We start from the raw sequence: 19,215 nt of genomic DNA, 5'->3' as shown, positions 1-19,215 counted from the left end.
ACCTACATTAAAATGATGCTCAGATGTTAAGTATCAGTACTAATAAACAAGAAAAACACAATATATAATAATAACATTGGATACTTATTTGATAATACTTTACTTTTACTTCAGTAAAATTGTCAATGCGGTACTTTTTTTCATAATGGGGTATTTCTACAGTGTGATGTTGTTACTATATCAGTAGAAGTACCAGTTCTGATTGCCTCTTCTACCACTGAGCAGGTCAATCCCTGAGATTTACTCATCAACTCTTAAACTCTTGTTGAGTCTTCACAACAGGACAAATAATTTCTTCAGTGACGAAAAGTGCTGAATTATTCACATATCTTTATTAGTTCTGCTGAATTTTAACAAAGGGGTGGTTTTAATCAAGCCAGAACAGTACTAGTAACATAAATGCAAACAATAAATTTGAAACATGTATAAAATCGGTAGCATTTTGTTCTCTCAACAATGCATTACTGTAACTACATTTATCACCTACATCAAAAGGAACATCATTTTTGGACAGGGTTGCTATGATTGCACCATTATGGTAGGCCAATAGGCTATCTACACAGTAAAAAAAAAAACACATAAAGGAAAGCTCGAATGGCACATATTTTCTCTGTCAGTTCACCATAATATAATAACAGTAATAAAGATGATAATACTATGTAATACCTTAGAGATAAGTTAATATTCTTGAGCAACATCTTTGTATGCTGGCATAAACAACACATATAAAAGCCATGATATTCACATCTGAGTCTACTGTACATCATAACTTGTGTGTAGGACACTACATAGTGCAGTTAGCCTGAATGCTCCCTTAAAAGAGGCAGACACCCCACTTTTATGATTTTTTTTTTTAAAAACTTCCCTCTCCTCTGCTTTGTCTAGATGATCTATACAGAAGAAAGTAGAATTCTCCAGGATATACAGACTCCCTCAGTTAGAAATTTCAGCCTCACTGCTCGTGTCAAGCTTTGATGTACATTTTCCTGTACTTTAAGAAAATCCCTTTGCTCTTAATATATCTCCACTTGCTGTATTGCCACTAGTCCCTCTATCCTCAATCTCATAAGCTGAAGCTTTTCATATGTATACACACATGCACACACCCCCTTGCGCACATACACTCTCTCATACACACATTTACAATCTATAACTATTATAAGTATTTCTTTCTAGTATATCATACATTCTATAAAATGTTTTTAACTTTGGGGATACTGACTGCTCTCTCAGACTTCTTGGCTGTGAATGTACAAATTGAATGACACAATTATCATAATAACCAAATTCAAATTGTGTACTTCCATTCACATTCTCCTTGAAGTTCAATGAGAAGAAATTTGAGTTGGGGAGCGCCGTGAAAGCTCTCTAATGACCTCTAGCGTTCGTTTTTAGTCACAGCAGACAATCTGCAGTGAAGGCGAACCAAGTTCTCCCACATCTTTAAACGTATTCTATATCCAGCTTGGGTTGATTATCTGCTAAACATATCTATTTAATTCAATTTGTAGAAAATATAAACTCTGTTGGTCTTAATGATGTGTTTAAATGGGTCATGCATGTTGGACCCTGTGCATGAAACGATTAAAAAAATTATTCAAGAATCAGTCTGTGAGACCTCTAATGTCAACATCGCTGGGATTTAAAAGAAATAGTTAAGCCATGTGTAATGATGTTGTGTAACTTGTTTGCTGATATTATAATTAAAGCACTGAAAATAATAATCATACTCTTGATATTTTTTTATCATCTATTTCCAGCATTATTTATTCTCTTATACATGCTGGAAAGAATGGAGTAAGGCGTTCTCTGGCCAAAAATGCAAGTTAACATCACACACTCTGACCACTAATTCTACTTTTACATTACCATTGACACAGACTTACAATGAATAAATACCGCATAATATTCTTGTTGATCATTTCTGACAATATCCCTGATTGTCTTGGTCCTTTTCTAGCATGGGAATTAAATGACCCCTGTATTAGTGCTGTAATCTAAACATTGTCATCGTGACATGTTTTTCTGCCATCCATCAGTATGGCACACTTTTCATGAACACTGATTATGTATAATGTAGTTGGGTGCAACTAGAGAGAGAAAGGCTTCTTAAAAAGTTGAAAAATGATTGAGAGATTGACTGTGATTCATTTTCCTGTTCAGATGATCTGCTTGTAACTGATAACGGTGGATTTTACAGTCGGCTTTGTTGCTGTTTAGTGTCTATAGTTGCTTTGAAAAGTATGTCAGACTGTACAGATTTATTCTATTGTAGACTGAAATAATTTTCTACTGTATGCTCAATGGGTTTTGTGTGAGAGGCCATGTCGCTGTGTGTGTATTAAACTTGGTACTCTGAAACCGTTTCATGGAGCTGTCTCTATATCTCAGTGGACTCTATCCTCTCCAGCCGTGAGGGTCCTGCCCAGGGAGGAGCAAGCTGGTGGAGAGAAGGAGGGCCCTTCTGGTCTTCACAAGGTGGGGACAGGGTGAGGGCAATGGGGGCAGCAATAGAGGGTGGGGACTGAGGAGACAGAGGTGAGAGGGCTGGTGGTGGAGGTGGAGAACTGGAGGAGGTGGTGATGGTAGTTGTAATAGTGGTGGGGGTGGAGGTTGTGGTTGGTTTGGCCCCCAGCTGGCTCATACGTTTTTCCAAAGCCTGGTTCTTCTGCAGCGTTTCCACATAGCTGAGCTGCAGCTGTGCCTGGTATTTCAAAACCCGTTCCTTCTCGTCCTGCCAGGTGTGTCGTTCCTGGTCAAAGTTGAGGGCCTGACGTTCCCGTTGCTGCCGCTCCAGCCGTAATGCGGCCTGCAGCTGCTCTAGCTGCCTGCGCAGCTCCCCTGCTTCATCCCAGTGACCCTCATGGACCCGCTGTGGCTGGTGGGCATCCTGACGCAGTTGTACCTCCTGGCAGAGTTGGGCCTCATGACGTAGCTGGGCCTCTTGACGCATTTGGGCCTCATGGCGAAGCTGGGCCTCCTGACGAAGCTGGGCCTCCTGACGGAGCTGCACCTCTTGACGTAGGTGCGCTTCTTGGCGTAGTTGGGCCTCTTGACGGATTTGGACTTCATGGCGGAGGTGAGCCTCCTGACGAAGCTGGGCTTCCTGTCGGAGTTGGGCCTCAGGTCGAATTTGTGCATCCTGACGCATTTGGATGTCCTGCTGCATGTGGGCCTCTTGCCGTTGCTGCACATCGCGCCATTGAGCTTCTTCACGTTGCTGCCTCTCCTGTCTCTGGGCTTCCTGCCTTTGGGCTTTAGCTTCATCACTCTGAAGACTCAGCAGGGTGTCAGAGGTGGGGGTGAGGGAGTTGGTCGAGGGCTCTGTGGGGTTACGTGGGCAGTGAACAGCTCCCCATGGTGGCAAAAGACCTGCAGCAGCTAGGTTAGGGCTCACAACAACTTCTGCTCCTCTGCTCACTTCATTCAGAGCACGCTTTAAACTAAGCACCTCTGCCTCAAATACACCCAGCTTCTCTCTAAGGATGGACACCTGAGGAAAGGAACAGGTACAGGTTATCATGGAAAATCTATTTCAGTTTTACATGTAGAAAACTCATTCTATGTGTGCTCTGATAAAAATAGTTTCTGATAATTGCATTAATTGTAAACCGACTTATCAAACGAGTGTTGCTCTTAAACTTTCTGCCTCTTTAGTAATGAAATATATATATTTATTGTAAGTGTGTAAGCTGCTTATGAGCTCATACAGTACAAAGGAAAAAAGTGTAGCAGCTGTAATATACAATGTAGCACAATCCCCAATTTGTCCTTGTCTCCTTGCCAAGTTTTTGGAATCCCTTCGAAGGATTTCTAGGATTAAATGATCAACAATCTAGATTAAGTGGTAAGCATCCCAATCCTGCAATCTCACTTGCTGTAAATTTTGCTTTGGATTGCCATCAACATTGTATTGATGTTTTTGCAAACCCTTCTAAAGCCTTTATTGAAGTCGACCAAGATTATCATCATAGATCTAGAATGATATAAGCCTTAGCTCCTACAGCTTGTGGTTTGTTTCATGCATATTTGGGTGATTTTTTAAAATTTGGTCTTTTTCACCAAACAGTGAGAATGATATCTTGTCCATAAATACTTATTTACATTTCTACACTGATGACATAAATCAGATTTTCCAACCAGAGAACAGTGATGACCTACTGGGCTATAAAAGTATCATAATTAATATTATTTTAATACCAGAAAAGGCACTTAATAGCATCAATGCTGGCTGATGACAAAGGCAGACATATACAGGATGTATCATAAAAAAAAATTACAATCCTTGACAATGCTGCTCATAATCATAAAATAAAGATAAGAATGACAGTCTCTCAAATATTTATTCTGGCCAATTGATCTCGTTTGATATTGTGACCAAACTGAGTGAGTCTTAGTTTTCTGTGTAGATTTGGTGATTAGACTGTTATAAAACAAACTAAACTCATATTTTCAAATGCTGGGCTGGCACTGCATTTCATTCACTTAAGGACTCAAACACCTAAAGGTGATTTTATCTGCTCTGTATACTTAATTGTGGGATACTATGAAGCCATATGCTTTGGTTGCAATACCAATTCTGAAATATGATTAGGAACCTGACAAATAGTAAATGATTTTTATTATGTTTGTAGACTGTTTTAGTGCATTGTTAACTTCTGTACATTATTTGTCTGCTTGTGTCCTGTGTCCTAATTAAAGTGTTACTGAAAACTTACCTCTGACAGAGTCCTCCTCAGCTCTCCCTCACACTTCTCCAGCTCCAGACTCTTGGTGCTATAGGAGTCCTTCAGGCCCAGCATGGCCTCCTCCCGCTCCCTCAGCTGGGCATTGAGCTCCTTCAGTTGGCCTCTTAGGGCCACCATCTCTCCAGCTCGCTGGGTCACTTCAGCCTGACTCTCCCTCAGCTGCTGCTTCAGCAGTGAGATCTCTCCTGCCTTCTGACACACCTGCCACACAAGGAATGAGTGGGTGAGTTTGTGATATTTTTTTAGCATTAAAAGTATTGTGGTAAATATCCTAACTCTCCCAATGCATACAAGTGGGTTGCACAAACTTACAGAAATAGGCAGCTTCACACACACCCCTTTACTCAGTGCTTCACTGCCCAGTCGACCATGATGTAGCCCTGACAAAGTTTTACTGAACTAGTCCAGCCCAATAACTTATATACTCATGTCTCACCTCCCACTTAGTCTCCTCCAGACGAGGCAAGATGTCGGCCTGCTCCTTTCTGTAATCCAGACATTTCCTCTCCAGCTCCTCTCTCTGGGCCAACAGAGCAGCCATCTCCTCCTGGAGCCTCCTCTTGTCCTGGGACAGGCGGCTTATCTGGGCCTGCAGGGCAGTCTGGGAGCGCTGAGCACGCCGCGTAACCTGCAAAAAAGAAAACATACGTACACAGTGTAAGTTTTGATGGTATGTATCTATATGTAGAACTTACATGTAAAGACCCAACTTAATCTTGTACCTGAATCCATGAGATTCTATAAGCCATTAAGTGTTGACTATCTAGGACAGATTTGGTCTAATTGCCTTTCAGATAATGCTGCATTTTAACTGCGTTTACCTGCATTAACTTATTCAAAACCCTGGAGCGGTTCCGACTACTATGTAGCAAGTCACAGCTTTTACACCAGTTTTAAGGCACAAAATGTCTCTCCTCATATCCACATGTTGCTTGTCAGCACTGCTTCCTCATAAAGGACATACTTGAAGCTTTCAGTGTAATATAATTTCAGGAACCTGGCAAATTTGATCACATGATCATAGATTAAAACATTAAAGTGGTCTAACAGCTTTCTCTCGTATTCCTTTGTCCCTCCTTCGTCCCATTCTGATGGACACAATATCTAAGTAATGCTTTAACAGAACTTCTTCGAATGTGGCACAAATGTCCACTTGGACTCAAGGATGAACTAATTACACTTTGGTGTTTAAAGGTCAAAGGTCAAGGTCAGAGTGACCTTGCAAAATGTGGTTTGGCCTTGTGAATGCAATATCTCTGCAACTCCTTGAGGGAACTTCTCCAAATTTGTGACCATTGTTCACTTGGACCCAAGGATGAACTGATTACATTTTAGTGGTCAAAGACCAAAGGTCAAGGTCAGTGTGACCTCACAAAACCCTTTTTTCCATTACTCCAGACTTCATGCAGCAATTATGACAAAATTTCACACAAATGGTTAATATTTTACATAATGCTGGATAAACAGGGGTGTAATTTGAAACATGTCTGTGTGGCGGCCTCGCGGATACAACCACCAGGCGTTAATTCTAGTCTTTTTTTTGGGGGGGGGGGTGGAAACAAAATAAATTTCAAGATGATAAGTGGAAAAGTGCTATACATACCAATAAATACATAATATCATTCTAAATACGAAATAGCAATTCCAGTAATATGAAATGCTAAGAGAACATAAGGCTTTTTAATTGTTGTTTGGTCAACATGTCACTCAGAGAATTTCACTTAAGATGCAGGATAGTTACCTTCCAACTTCTTACACTTTTAAACTGTCTCGTAAGAATGAAATCTTTTAATCAAACTTTTTCCAACTTTTTTCCCACATCCTCAAAAATCTGATTTTCACCACATTCTTCCAAGATTTCACATGGGTTGCATTGGGACAAAGTGGCATCTTGCTATTGTTTTGTTGGATTAAAGTATGTAGTGAGGTCACCTGTTGCAGGCGTGACGCGTAGTTCTGTCTCAACTCGTCCATCTGTCGCTCCCAGACACGCTGTTTCTCCTCAAACACCTGAATGATTGCTGCCTCACTTTGGTCCAGGTTTCTGCGCATATGCTGCACCTGGTAGAAAAGAAGAAGCCATTTAAATAGTAAAAGTAGAGTCCTCCATTACCACCGCTTTGCTTCACATCAAAAGTTTGAAAAGAGAAAAAGTGACAACAAAGTGCAACTTCAAGCTCTCTGACTAATGCACTGTACATTATTTACTGGTTTGCTGCTTAGAGTACATTTATCATCCAAAACTGAACAACACAGTTTGGTTATGCTGAAGGGTCCTTTCATCCAAATTACAAAAAATAATTCCCACTTAGCATCTTGTGGTATCTAGCAATGCAAATAGCCTGCTACACTTTCCCCCCTTTTCCCTTTGCAAAAAAAAAATGAGTCCTGGATTTTCATTCAGTTTGATGAACGACTCAGATCAAAAAAATATATTATGCATTTTCTGTGATAATGCCAGTTTTATGTGCTAAGTTTTACATTTATGTTTATACATTTTCCACCTGACACAAGGGCTACAAGGTTGCAGGTGCATGAAGTAGCACATCAGTGCACACTTTAGCCAATTACATTTTTTACATTCGTTTTGACATATCTGTCTCAGAGACATATCTGCCACCACAACATAATGAAGGCAAATGGAAATTTGTTTGTGGTGTTCATGACAATCGCAATATACATTTAAAAAACAATCAGCACAGTGTCTGTCCAGAAACAATGTCCTGGATAATTGACTGGATAGTTTTTATTTGAATTACTTCATACCGAAGAAACAGTTACTACGAAAACAGGTGTTGGTGAAGTCTATGGATTATCCAGAGTAACAGGGACACTGTTATGGGCACCACAAAATGTTTAGGTGTGGGAGCCGAAACTCTGAGATCTTTGAGATCTTAGAACCTAAGAAAATAAAACCAAAAATGTCTATGTGACTTTTTCATTAAGATGAACTTACTCTTTAAATGCTGGCAAATGTCCTCTTTCTTTTTAATGGAGTGCCCCTAAGTAGAAACAACAGCAAATTGGACATGTCTGAGTGGTCTCTGACCTCTTGCTCTTTCTCCCACAAGCGGTCTTCCAAGTCCTGGATGATGTCATCAGAGGAGGGGGAGGGGCGTAGAGGTGCTGGGGCATCACTCAGGTGGCTTAGCCTCTGATAGGACGAGGAACTCTTTCCCGAGGAGGACCGGCCACTGTCCGAGGCGCTGAGGCCGTTCTGGAGGAACACATCCCAATACATTAAAGGTGATAACAATAATGTGCATAATGGAGCAGACTGAGTGAGTATGGATGATGACTGTACCTGGTAGCCAGGTTTTTCCAGCTTGTCCAGGACTGCAGCTGCCCCAGCCATTCCCAACCTGTTGATGTGACTAGTGGAAGCACTGAGAGGCCCCAGGACGGCTGGGGGCCCACAACCAGACCCCGAGCCTGTGTAGGTGGGCAGGCTGGTCAGAGAGTTTCTCCCTGAATCGGACATCCCTCCCTGAACCACTTCATTACCATTTCCCCCGCCCTCACTTCTGCTGACCCTCACTGGGCTGTCCTGGTCCAGGAGCAGGGCCTCTGGGACCTCCCCTGATTCTCCTCCTCCTCCTCCGTCCCTGCCTCTCCTGCCTCCTCTGCTCTCACTGAACCCTTCACTCCTCGCCTCAGGCTTGCCCTCGCACCCAGCCCCTCCTGCCTGGCCCACCAGGTTCTGCATGGAGTGGAAGCTCTTGGGAACCACCGGCTTGAAGGCAGAGGGACGAACAAGGCCTGAGTTGTTCTGCATTGCCTGCGAAATAGATGGAGGACGAAGGAAAGAAGGACACTGAGAGAAAGATATAGTACACTGCAGTAAAAGTTTCAGTGATAAAGTTCAGCATTGGGATGTGTTAAGAACAATAACACATGTTATGATATTTTTGGAACTGCTTGAGATGCACGTGATTTATCTTTCGAGGCACATTAATCCCTGTAAACAGGTAAGTGGCAGATGGCATTAATCATCTTTTTAAAGGTTTTTTTTTTCAAGAGTTTTTAGATTTTTTCAAGTGTGTCTTAATACAATACTCACTTGTCCATGGCCTGTTATTGGTAGCTATATTCTTTCTTGCTATCCATAATGGCTGTGAGGTGAATCCTCCAGTGTAAGACAATGGGGTTGACAGTTCTCCCTCTGCGCATTCTTATGTTCAGCCAAAGTTAATATGTAAGTTCAGCAGCCTGAAATAGCCAAATGAAAAGAGTATCTTCCAAACTTATAGTATTTTTAGTAAGAAGTTCCCTCTTGTTGTCACTAGCTGCCCACCACAGCTCAGCAAGAAAACACTGTTTGGAACAAGGAGGGAATGTTATGCAAAAGACTGCACGTTTTTTGAATGATTTGGCTAATTCAGACTTTTAAGTCAGCATTCCTGTTAATTTTTTATGTATCTTTGCGATGCAGATTCATAGCCCTTGAGTATGAAATTCCCTCTTTGTTTGGACACTTTTTCCTGAACTGCAGTAGAGGGACAGTGACGCAGAGAGGAAATTTTATATTAACCCCGCTGCTCCTCAATAGGTTTGGCTGAAATTTTGAAAGCATTCTTCGACAGAATAAGGACTGTGAATTTTGTCCACTGTCATTTCCATCTGAATCACACTAGGAAGGGAGCATCTCATGGTCAGTATGGAGAGGAGGAATTATTACAGCAACTCTTTCAGCATCCATCAAATATTGAATTGAAGACAGACTTGAAAAATCGGAACCAGCTGTTTAAATGTTCAAAATGTAAACACATACTCCACCCTGGTGGCTCCCAAACTTTTTTGCTTGTGACCCCTTGTAACAGGTAGCATATCTATGAGCAGTTCAATTTAAGAGGGATTTTCCTTTCTCAGATTGCAATAGTTTTTAAAGGCGTGAGGAGGTAAAAGTGGTTAAAGAAAAGTTAGATAAAATTACAAAAAATAAACATAATTTGTTTAAAAGTGTTCTGTTTTTTGTTTTTTGCCCACCACTCTCCTACTAATCATCTTAGATTGGATTTACATCCTCTTTTCAGGATGCTGATCCCCAGGTTGGAAACCACTGTGCTATATCTTGAGGTACCTGCTCCAGTTTTCCCGACACTGGCAGGATCTTGGGCGGGTTGTGGTTCGGAGGGTTATGGCTGGCTGGATTGTTTTCGCTGTCACTTCTGCCGGCTGCCATCTCTCTGTGCTGGTGGTGGTTCATGCCAACGCTGTTCTTCTCATTTCCTCCACGGCCCACAATGTTCCCACAAACATCTAGACCTGCAGCCTGCATTTCCCTCTCTCTTTCCCTCTCCATCCTCTCGTTCTCCAGCCTCTCCCGTTCCCTCTCCCTCTCCCGTTCCCTCTCTCGCTCCCTCTCCCTTTCTATCTTCTCCCTCTCGATTCTCTCTCTTTCCCTCTCTCTGGCTCTCTCCCTCTCCCGCTCCCTCTCCCGCTCCAGCCTCTCCCTCTCAACTCTTTCCCTCTCCCTCTCCCGGTTCCTCTCCCTCTCTCGCTCCCTCTCTAACCTCTCTCGGTCCCAGTCTCGGTCCCGGTCCCTGTCTCTCCCCCTCTCACGCTGCCTCTCCCTCTCCCTCTCCCTCTCCCACTCCCTCTCCCTCCTGCCTGCTCCGTTGCCACACTCCAACTGGTTGTTGTTGGACGGGGCTGCCATGGTACATTCAGTGTTGGTGGAGGAGGCTGTTTCGGTGGGCCGGTCAGTCCCAGTACAGGTCCCAGTCCCGATACTAACACTCCCTCGTTCATCGCTAGAAGCCGTCCCGTCTGATATAGTCGCCGGGGGGCGGGGCAGCCGCTCTGCACTGCAGCTGCGGTCGGCAGGGCAACGCCGTGAGAGAGGAGGGGCACGGGGGAGGGTGGTCCTCGTGCCCACAGACTTCATGGCAAACTCCTGCTCTCCTGCCACCCCACTGCCAACACTGCCCATAGTGAGGGTCAAAGGTCAGGGATTAGAGGTTAGGAGTCAGGATTGGGGAGGGTCACAGATACATTTGGAAGTAGTGTGGGTCATCACAACCTAATGCAGGTAGTGGGGGCACACACACTAGAGGAACACAGAAAAACGAAAGGAGTTATACAATATTGTAATTGCATAATGGCTAGTTATACAATAATAGCTAATGCAGAATAGATTCCAGCCCACATACAGGGGCAGCGTGGTCCTCCCACCATGTTAAAAATGAAAAGGGTCAGATAGCTAAAGTCTGGACAACCTTGTTTATAAATAAAGTGTAAAAATAAAACTGTCCTCCAGTTTAATGATGCCAATAGAAACAAATCACTGTGTTGCTTTTTGTTTCTGTAGTTAAGAATGAGTTATTTTTGATTGATTTTGTTTGAGTTGCAGTGTATAAAACTGTGCAGTTATAAGAAGTGAGGAGGGCACTCGCACCTTCTGAAACAAAAAGTACACTGAGTTTTGTTTCCAATAGCTTTTTTGAACTAGAGGAGTTTACTTGTTTGTTTGTACTTTTTTTCGTGGACACAAATAAAGAACTACCTACATTAAACACGTCTGATACGATGCAAAACTACAGCCTTGCAACCAATAATAAATAAACATGGAAATAAAGCATTGTTATTGCAGGGAACTGTTTTATCATTTTTGTTATATGAAATTACATATGTTTGGAGTCAGTTAAACCTCAGAGCTGCCTAACTCTTTGTCAGACCGCTTATGAACAAACTTCTATACAACTGTCATAGCAGAAATTCACATAGACTTAGTTTAGGGTTAGTGCTGTGTTAACACCAATTACAGATCTAGAGCATATATAAAAAAACATGGTCTCTGAGACCCCAAACAGAGGTGATGTGTCCTTTTCTGTAATGGACATCCACTTCAATACTGGGTTAATAAGCAAATTAGAGATTTCATGAAGCATGAAGGTGATAAGACAACTGTTAACTATGTTTTTACAGCTGTTGAACACATTAGGGTTAAATCGATGGCAAATTTTGAAGCTATAATCACTGGTTGTGTATGGGACATGGGATGGTGTGACTGGATCAAAAGCAACATCTATTGCAGGGCTGCTGTGGGCTATTAGTTTGCACGAAGCTGTAGTGCACGGGTATTCTTGTTAATGTGTCCATCCTCTGAGTTTACACTCAGTCGCCAGTTTCATCAGGTACACCTGGCTAAAATGAATGCACTATAATACAACAGGCCCATTTGTTCATTTTGAAGGATGTAGTTTGTTGTGTTGTTATACTATTGTGTTATACTCACTACCAAAGTTGTCTGTGAGGCAGTTACTTTGTGATAATTTGATAAGCTGCAATTTTGTTTAGCAATCTGCACCGATGGATAAAAATCGAAATGGTAAATGTCTAATGGTTCTCACATGTTTTTGAAAGTAGAGGTTCTGTCTTACACAGGGGCCCTATATCAAAATCTACTATAACATTGTTAGCCCACTACTTACTATACTCTCATTTGAAATAATGTTCCCTAAAGCACATTCATGAACAAATTTATGTTTACTCAAACAGTCACAGTCCAACTGACAGTTGGGATATACTGGTTGGTTTCTGAGGCTCTAGGGGCTCAATCGTGGCCCACAGCTCATGTTTCTTCCAGGGCCCCCTAACAAGCTTATCTGAACCTTGTTTAAAAGTAGTTCTAATATTTAGACTACCCTTACTGTTTTTAATTATGGTACGGACAAAATATTAGAACCACCTCTCTGGATAGTGGGATGCAGTTCAACAGCAGCACAAGCTACATCCTCCAAAAAAACAAAAAGATCAGAAATACTTACATTTTTAGCTTGGTGTACCTAATAAAAGGGTATTCAGAGGCTGCAGTTTGCTATGTAGTCGAACTATACTGCATTATTGTGTGTCTGTTGGTCTACTCTAGAGGTTCAGGATGCTGACCATGTAACCACTACATCTCTCCCAGTAAGTCCCTCGGTTCACTCGCATCAGTTTTTAGTTAGGTGTTCCTAATAAAGTGGAAACTCTGACTCTGACTACACACACACACACACACACACACCACACACACACGTTTGTTCAGTGTGTGGTTGCAGACATAAATGTCCATGTTGTCATGTTTACATTGCTATAATCTGTAGCCCTCAACTACACTGAATTACAGGATTCACATCAAGATCTTACACTAACATATCAGCCTGGTTTGTGATAGATAGATACATAAATAGATAGATACATAAATAGATAGATAGATAAACAGATAGACAGATAGCCAACGCAGTCATGCCATTGCACCTCCCCTTCTCAGCCCATTTACTAGAGGTTTACTTCCACTCGGGTGAATAGTAGTAGTAGTAAAATACACTGCCTATCTATCTACTGCTCTGCCTCATTTCCCTCCCCTCACGACTCCCTCTCCCTCTCTCTCTCCCTTTTTCTCTGCATCCCTGGGCGGCAAGGGCGGCTTTAGCAGCATCCGCATCAAGCCCTGAATCGACTGCGCTCCCAAACAATTACTCGCTAGGCCTGAGACAAAAAAAGAGGAAGAAGGAAAAAAAAACAAAAAAGAAAAAGAAAAAAAAAAAAAAAACCCCAAAAAACAAAAAACAAACGCACGACCCTCGCTGAATAGGAAATAAATAAAGCTAAATCAAAATGCACAGCGTCATTGACATTGACGACGAATCATGCAGTAGCTTTGATTTACCGATTGTAGCATCCTGGCGATCCATCATCAAAGGCTACTCACTATTTTGCAGCTCGGCGGTTTGTAAGATGGCAGCTTCAGTAAACAATATTGTCACAAGACAGCAACGTCAGTCCTGGTCGGCCGGGCTCTGAATTATCCTGCGATGTTACCGTGGGTCGGTAATGTTAGGGATGCTGTCTTCGACCGCTGTCAGCGTCGGATGCTGATGATGGAGTCGGTCGGTTGATACGCGCATCAGCTGAGAGACACACACCCACCTCTGGTCCCGCCCCTCCGGCTGCATGATACAAACGCCCCCTTTTGGCATTCATCCAGTGGTCTCCCTCGGGAAAAGCCTATAGTGTCATATACAGTCCCTGGGTGGATGGATGGATGGATGGATGGATGGATGTGGATGAGACATTGAATGGAAAAGGTAGTGATGCTAGACTGATCACCAGATAAAATGCTTGTTCTTATTAATGTTTGTAAGCCCACAGCGTGTTAATGATTGTATTTATTTTTATTTTATTTTATTTTATTGTCTCAATGGTCATTCTCCATTTCACAGTTTACTCGGTGCTTGAGTCTTTCGTGACGTCTCAGTTCGAATCACAGATTGATTATGACAGTCTCACCCATTCTGAAGAAAGAAGCGTGATGCTTCTCTAAATTTAAGCACACATTGTTTTTTGTTTTTTCCAAGCTGTTGTAGTGAACATGTCTATAGCCTGTAAACACCCAGTAGAGACAGAGACTGTCATTCATTGGAGTTTTGTTTCTGAATCTAAACTTGGTATTCACTCTTTTTCTGGCTCTTCAGCTTCTAAAAACTCCACTATGTCTTCCAGCTGGTCACTAACTGTGTCCGCCTGCTGAGCAGGTGACATTTTATACGCTGAACCATCCGTCAGTTATTAAAGAAATAATAATTGTCAGACCCAATGAGTGAAAATGATTGTTAGTTGCAGCTTTATAGTTCTTCTGTGATGAATAATACAAACCTGCCCTGAAGTTTTCTGTGTATTAATTAAAGCAATTTGATAAAACACAGCTTTAAAACAAAGGTGCACAATATAAACAAAAGCGGGTCAGGTCTTAAAACTAGATTCTGACACACAGCCCCATTGTAAGACTGGGCCACAAGATGGAGGATGGAGAATGCATGGTGCAAATTTCTTGCACGCCCACAACAATCCATTTACCATATACTTTTATCTTTTCTCACAGGTTTTTTATAAAAAAAGATACTGTTCATTCATAGCACTTCATGGCACATTTCTCCTCCTCTGGGCAAAATATTCTTCATGCCACACCAACACACAACTTTACAAGAAGACACAACACTACTGCCAAACCACAAATTCACAAGTACACAACAGCACACCTCTCCTTCAATGTGAATGAGGTCCCTCCGTCTTCAGCTGGGGAGAACTGGGTTTACTTCTCAGTTGTTGTTGATTGCCTAAAAGCTTCACTTACTTTCCTGTTATGCTGTCTTCTGTTTATGTGCTCACTGGGGTGTTGTCTTTCAGCATTTTCATAAAGGTATTTGTATCTTATGCTCGTTAAATCCTTGCCTGCTATCTCTTACTCTCTATGTACTGCAGCTCTTTCCTGACCATAAGGAGAGGAAAATGAACAGCAGTGTGCCCCCTGCAGGATGAGAGAGGAACATCTGAGGAACAAGGGTACGCATGGAGTCAAATCAAATCAAAACTCCAGGGCAGGGTAGCCAGCACGGTTTTTCATTTCTGGGCTTAGTCCAAACTTAAAGGTGTTGGGGGACGTGCTCCTCTATTTTTCAAGCCATTTTCCCCAAGTCATTGGGGAAAACATGATAGGTTGCCCAGGAAAAGGACATTTCCAGGGCCTGCATCATATTTTGTACATAATTGTTTCCATCATTCTAAAACCACAACACAACAAATATTGAGGATGACTCATTTCTACTCCTGTCACCTAAAAACAGGTGTTGTGGTGTTCCTATTTGGGGAGTTTGACAAAAACAGCATTACTAATCTTGAAACCTATTTTCATTACACTACGCTAGAGTAGGGTTCACAGAATTGATGTTAAATTGACAAATGTACATTTAAATCCAGGCCATAATGATCTGGGCTGCTCTAACTGAACAAGAATTGATCCACAAATATGCCAAGTAAATGTCTTCAATGCTCTGAAGTGAAGATCAAGCCAAGAGAAGAACATTTACTTAAGTTATATTCAGTTTCTTTAAGGAATAGCATTGCATCCATATTCTGTAAAACTATCGTACAGCACTTATTTGATCAACCGCTGGTCACTCTATTCTTCTTCCCTGTTTTCTTCTTCTCTCACACTCTCAGACTCAACTCATTCATCCCCAGAGAAGATGTAATGAAGATGCAAAAATATGAAATGCATATCTTATTCTCTTCCCTGCTCCCGCCACCTCTGCTCTCCTTCCCTCCTCTTTTCTTCACTCCTCTCTTGTCAACTCATTTTCATCACCCGTCCCTCTTCCTCTTCACCTGCTTTCTCCACATTTTTTTTTTTTTTTTTTACATCTCATCTCATCTTTTCTCCTTCATTCTTTTCCTCACTTTCTATTTCACTCCTCCCCTTCTTCTTTCTTCCTCACTCCAGACTTTCACTTCCTCTTCTGTCCCCTTCAGCCCAGTTCTCCAATCCTCCGCTCCTGGTTGTTCATCACACATATTTTCTCCTCTCTCCTTAACTTCTGCTTTTCGCTCCTTTCTCACTCCCTCCATCATCTCTCCTCCTTTTGTCCTGCTTCCTCTCCTGGTCCACAGGTTTTCTCCTGTCCTCTCTTCTTCCCCCTCTCACTCACATTCCCTCCAGGCTCAGTCATGAAACCATCAGGTGTTTTGTGTTCAAGCCCGAAGGCTCCGCAAGTTGGCGATAGATGGCGATATTTCCTCAGTAGCTAAAAGAGCTCCATTGACTCCGCCTATGCAAAGATGTATTTTATCCAGTTTTGCATAGTACTACCAGTCCATGAAAGTTTTGTGCTATTTTAATGAACATTTGGAGGTAAAATAGTTCTGCGACTACGGAAGTAATTCCTAGATACAGAATTATGTTCATTTATTAAGATAAACACAGCAGTTGGGTTGAAGAAGTTTGTTTATTTATTTATCGACAATAAAGAAAAAGTATCAACATAGAAGTATCTGTTGAACAAAAGGAGCAAACAGAAAAAAAAAACACTATAACATGTGACATTGATTTAAAAGGACACATCACATAATTAGAGTAATTATAGATGAGCAAACAAGAGCTAATCAGACAGAGCAGGTATAAAAAAAGCATATGCCAAGAATTTTCTTCACAGTTAGTGCATTCTATATATTGTATGTATTGTATTAAAATTATATATTGATATCACACTTCAAAGAAGTCATGGTGTGCCCCTGAGGAGAAGTCATTGTCGAGAAGCAACTTCATCAGTTTAGCTGCAGACTCCTGGCATGGAAACAGATGATGACTGATGCCTGTCAACCTCTGAATTTCCTCCTGCATATCTGTGTCCAGGGGACCTGAAAGAAAAGTTAGTAAGAATGTTTAGGAGTTAGGAAAACACTACAGGTTATTTTTGTCCTCCATATGACATGCATACTAGATGATTCAATCTGGAGATGCTGTTCATACTACTTTTAAAAAAAATGTTAGTGCTGCATTGCAATGAGAAACAAAATAGCAATATTTATGCTCCCAGGTTAGATAAATACTTTCTGTGAATGTTTCCTGGTTACAGTGGCAAGGGAAAACTTTCCCCCTTCGCGCACTTCCGGCAAATCAAGCCTTTATTTTACCGTGAAATTTCATGCAGGGTCGCAGACAGATTTCCATAGTGAAAACGAGGCTTATAGAGAACAAATGTAAATGCTAATGGTGTCATTATTCCATAGCCATTATATTGTGCAATCAGTATTTACTTCATAGTGATAAGTTAAAACAAAAAAGTCATATATTGTCACTTTAAGTCAGACAGCTTTGGCCCATGTATCTTTCAGTTCCTGCCTCTTGGATGAGCAGTAAAAATGCTCAGAAAAATTGAAAGTTTGAACATCTACAGTTCATTAACATCTCTACAAACCTCATCTGCTGATGAAAACTGTGTGATACAGTTGAAAATGTCAGAACAAACAAGTAAGTGGAAACTATTTTGTCAACTGATTTTTCCAAGATCAAAAACAAACAACCATAATTACAAAATCTTTAAAACAGTCCTAGTTCTGTTCTCCTGTCCAGTATATGAAGTTTTAATTTACCTGGAGAATAGTTGAGAACTTTGACATTTGGTTCCTCCTCAGCCAGCACACTGAACATCATCTTCCTGGCTGCTTTGGCAGTGCAGTACAGCGCCCAGGATGGTAAGGCTTGCAGTGCAAATGCTGATGAGATGTTCACAACGCTCCATCGCAGGCCTGGTCTGCATGGAAATGTCTTCAGGATTCCTGCAGTCAGTACCAGAGCTGAACTAATATTAAAGGACAGGTAGGAATCCACCCTTTCAAGATCTGAGAGACTCTCAAACCTGGAAATGGCGCCCAAAGAGCCTGGGAGCAGCAAGACAGAGAGAGAGAAAGAGGGAAAAGGGATGGGTAAGATTTAACTTCACTTCACCAGCTACTCAGGCAGATCAGAGTCTTACATTCAAGACTCACCAGCATTGTTGATAAGAAGCACATGATCAATGTCATTCACAGCCTCATGCTTTGCCATCCTCACTGTTTCATTCACCCCTTCCCTTGTGCTCAGATCAGCTGCGACGCAGTGAACTGTCAGCTGCTGTTGGTCAGTGAAGCTCTGCAGCTCTTCCTTCAGCTCCTGCAACAAAGTCCCAGAGCGAGCCACCAGCAGGAGGACAGAGCCAGGGTCCAGCAAGTGGGTCACCTGGAGGGACACAAGGCAAAATTCTTTCTTTCTTTCTTTCTTTCTTTCTTATGTTTAACTTTCGAACTTACTTCACACGCCAGTGCCCGTCCGAACCCTTTAGAGGCTCCGGTGATGATACAGATTCCCCGGCCCAGAGTCCTTGGGTTTGTAGAGTAGGTGTCTGACATCTCAACAGATTTCTGTGGGGGTAAAAATAATGATGGTCACTGGAATATTTGTGGAAAAAGTGGATCTGAAAGGATTACAGCTAAAGTGAAATGAGAAGACAAGAGCCCACTGCTCTAGACATCAACACTGAGCTGTTTTTATAGCCCAACATGAACAGGCGACACTCATGCATTTCATGCTAGCCTAATGCTTTTAAGTAAAGGGAACTAAGAAACAGGAGAATTACAGTTTTTCTCAATTGATTTGATGCAGTTCCCACATCAGATGCACCATTCTCTCCACTCTAACGTGAATACATTCTAAATGGGGTGTATCACATCACTAAATGCTTTTAGGAAAGTACATTTAAAACTATTAGAACACATTTCTTTTAAAAAAAACAAAAACACTTTTTTGTCTTGCATTAAGTATAAAGCAAATCAATAACTTTATAAGCTGTTATTCATAGACAACAAATACTTAATATATTTTAATAAACCAAATATATTGCACACTTTAGCTTCCATACATTCACAAGATAAGTCACTGGAAGGAAAACCTCTTTTATAAATATAAAACAGCAACAACACTGTTTAGGATCATAAAAGATAAGAACATAAACACATAATATACCAAGAGAGAGTACACAATAATACTGTAAAACTACACTGAAGTATGATCACAGATAGACCTTGCACATATATATGTATGTACAGTAATGGTTTCTTCCAGTACAGTAGCTCTGAATGATCTTTTGAGTGAATTAGGTTTTAGATGTAG

The 19,215-nt window shown here is 41.5% G+C and overlaps 2 protein-coding genes across 4 annotated transcripts; both read right to left on the bottom strand.

Annotated features, from left to right (window-relative positions):
• Positions 1–313: 313 nt before the first annotated feature.
• On the bottom strand, positions 314–13,617 carry lzts3b (leucine zipper, putative tumor suppressor family member 3b). 3 transcript variants are annotated; one of them, XM_071483350.1, is made up of 8 exons: positions 13,402–13,617; positions 9,829–10,797; positions 8,053–8,526; positions 7,798–7,965; positions 6,681–6,809; positions 5,185–5,376; positions 4,719–4,949; positions 314–3,493 (listed from the first exon to the last, which is right to left on the bottom strand). In XM_071483350.1, the coding sequence occupies exons 2-8, from the start codon at positions 10,678–10,680 to the stop codon at positions 2,381–2,383; spliced, it is 3,159 nt and encodes a 1,052-aa protein (XP_071339451.1). In that variant the 5' UTR covers positions 10,681–10,797; positions 13,402–13,617; the 3' UTR covers positions 314–2,380. The 3 variants fall into 3 exon arrangements, with proteins under 3 accessions (XP_071339451.1, XP_071339453.1, XP_071339452.1); XM_071483352.1 differs by having other exon boundaries at positions 9,829–10,672; XM_071483351.1 differs by having other exon boundaries at positions 13,444–13,617.
• Positions 13,618–16,433: 2,816 nt separating this feature from the next.
• Positions 16,434–18,773, bottom strand: sprb (sepiapterin reductase b). Its single transcript, XM_071481692.1, has 4 exons — positions 18,357–18,773; positions 18,057–18,285; positions 17,661–17,948; positions 16,434–16,925 (listed from the first exon to the last, which is right to left on the bottom strand). Exons 1-4 carry the CDS (start codon positions 18,453–18,455, stop codon positions 16,771–16,773), a joined length of 771 nt encoding a protein of 256 aa, XP_071337793.1. The 5' UTR covers positions 18,456–18,773; the 3' UTR covers positions 16,434–16,770.
• Between the last annotated feature and the right edge of the window lie 442 nt (positions 18,774–19,215).

The sequence above is a fragment of the Trachinotus anak genome, unplaced genomic scaffold, assembly GCF_046630095.1.
Source record: "Trachinotus anak isolate AG129_WGS33_773 ecotype Australia unplaced genomic scaffold, CSIRO_AGI_Tana_v1 ptg000008l, whole genome shotgun sequence".
Lineage (NCBI taxonomy): Eukaryota > Metazoa > Chordata > Actinopteri > Carangiformes > Carangidae > Trachinotus > Trachinotus anak.
Note: the sequence above shows the minus strand (reverse complement) of the source record. Positions and strands in the feature narration are given on the sequence as shown.

What these genes read in the sequence shown, in the direction of transcription:
- sprb (XM_071481692.1), bottom strand. Translation starts at nt 18,455, where the DNA reads ATGTCAGACACCTACTCTACAAACCCAAGGACTCTGGGCCGGGGAATC. An exon ending in GACGGGCACTGGCGTGTGAA is followed by an intron (nt 18,286 to 18,356) that starts GTAAGTTCGAAA and finishes GTGTCCCTCCAG; the next exon opens with GTGACCCACTTGCTGGACCC. An exon ending in AGTTCTCAACTATTCTCCAG is followed by an intron (nt 16,926 to 17,660) that starts GTAAATTAAAAC and finishes CTTTTCTTTCAG; the next exon opens with GTCCCCTGGACACAGATATG.
- lzts3b (XM_071483350.1), bottom strand. Translation starts at nt 10,680, where the DNA reads ATGGGCAGTGTTGGCAGTGGGGTGGCAGGAGAGCAGGAGTTTGCCATG. An exon ending in TGGAAAAACCTGGCTACCAG is followed by an intron (nt 7,966 to 8,052) that starts GTACAGTCATCA and finishes GTGTTCCTCCAG; the next exon opens with AACGGCCTCAGCGCCTCGGA. An exon ending in TGGAGGAGACTAAGTGGGAG is followed by an intron (nt 4,950 to 5,184) that starts GTGAGACATGAG and finishes CTTGTGTGGCAG; the next exon opens with GTGTGTCAGAAGGCAGGAGA.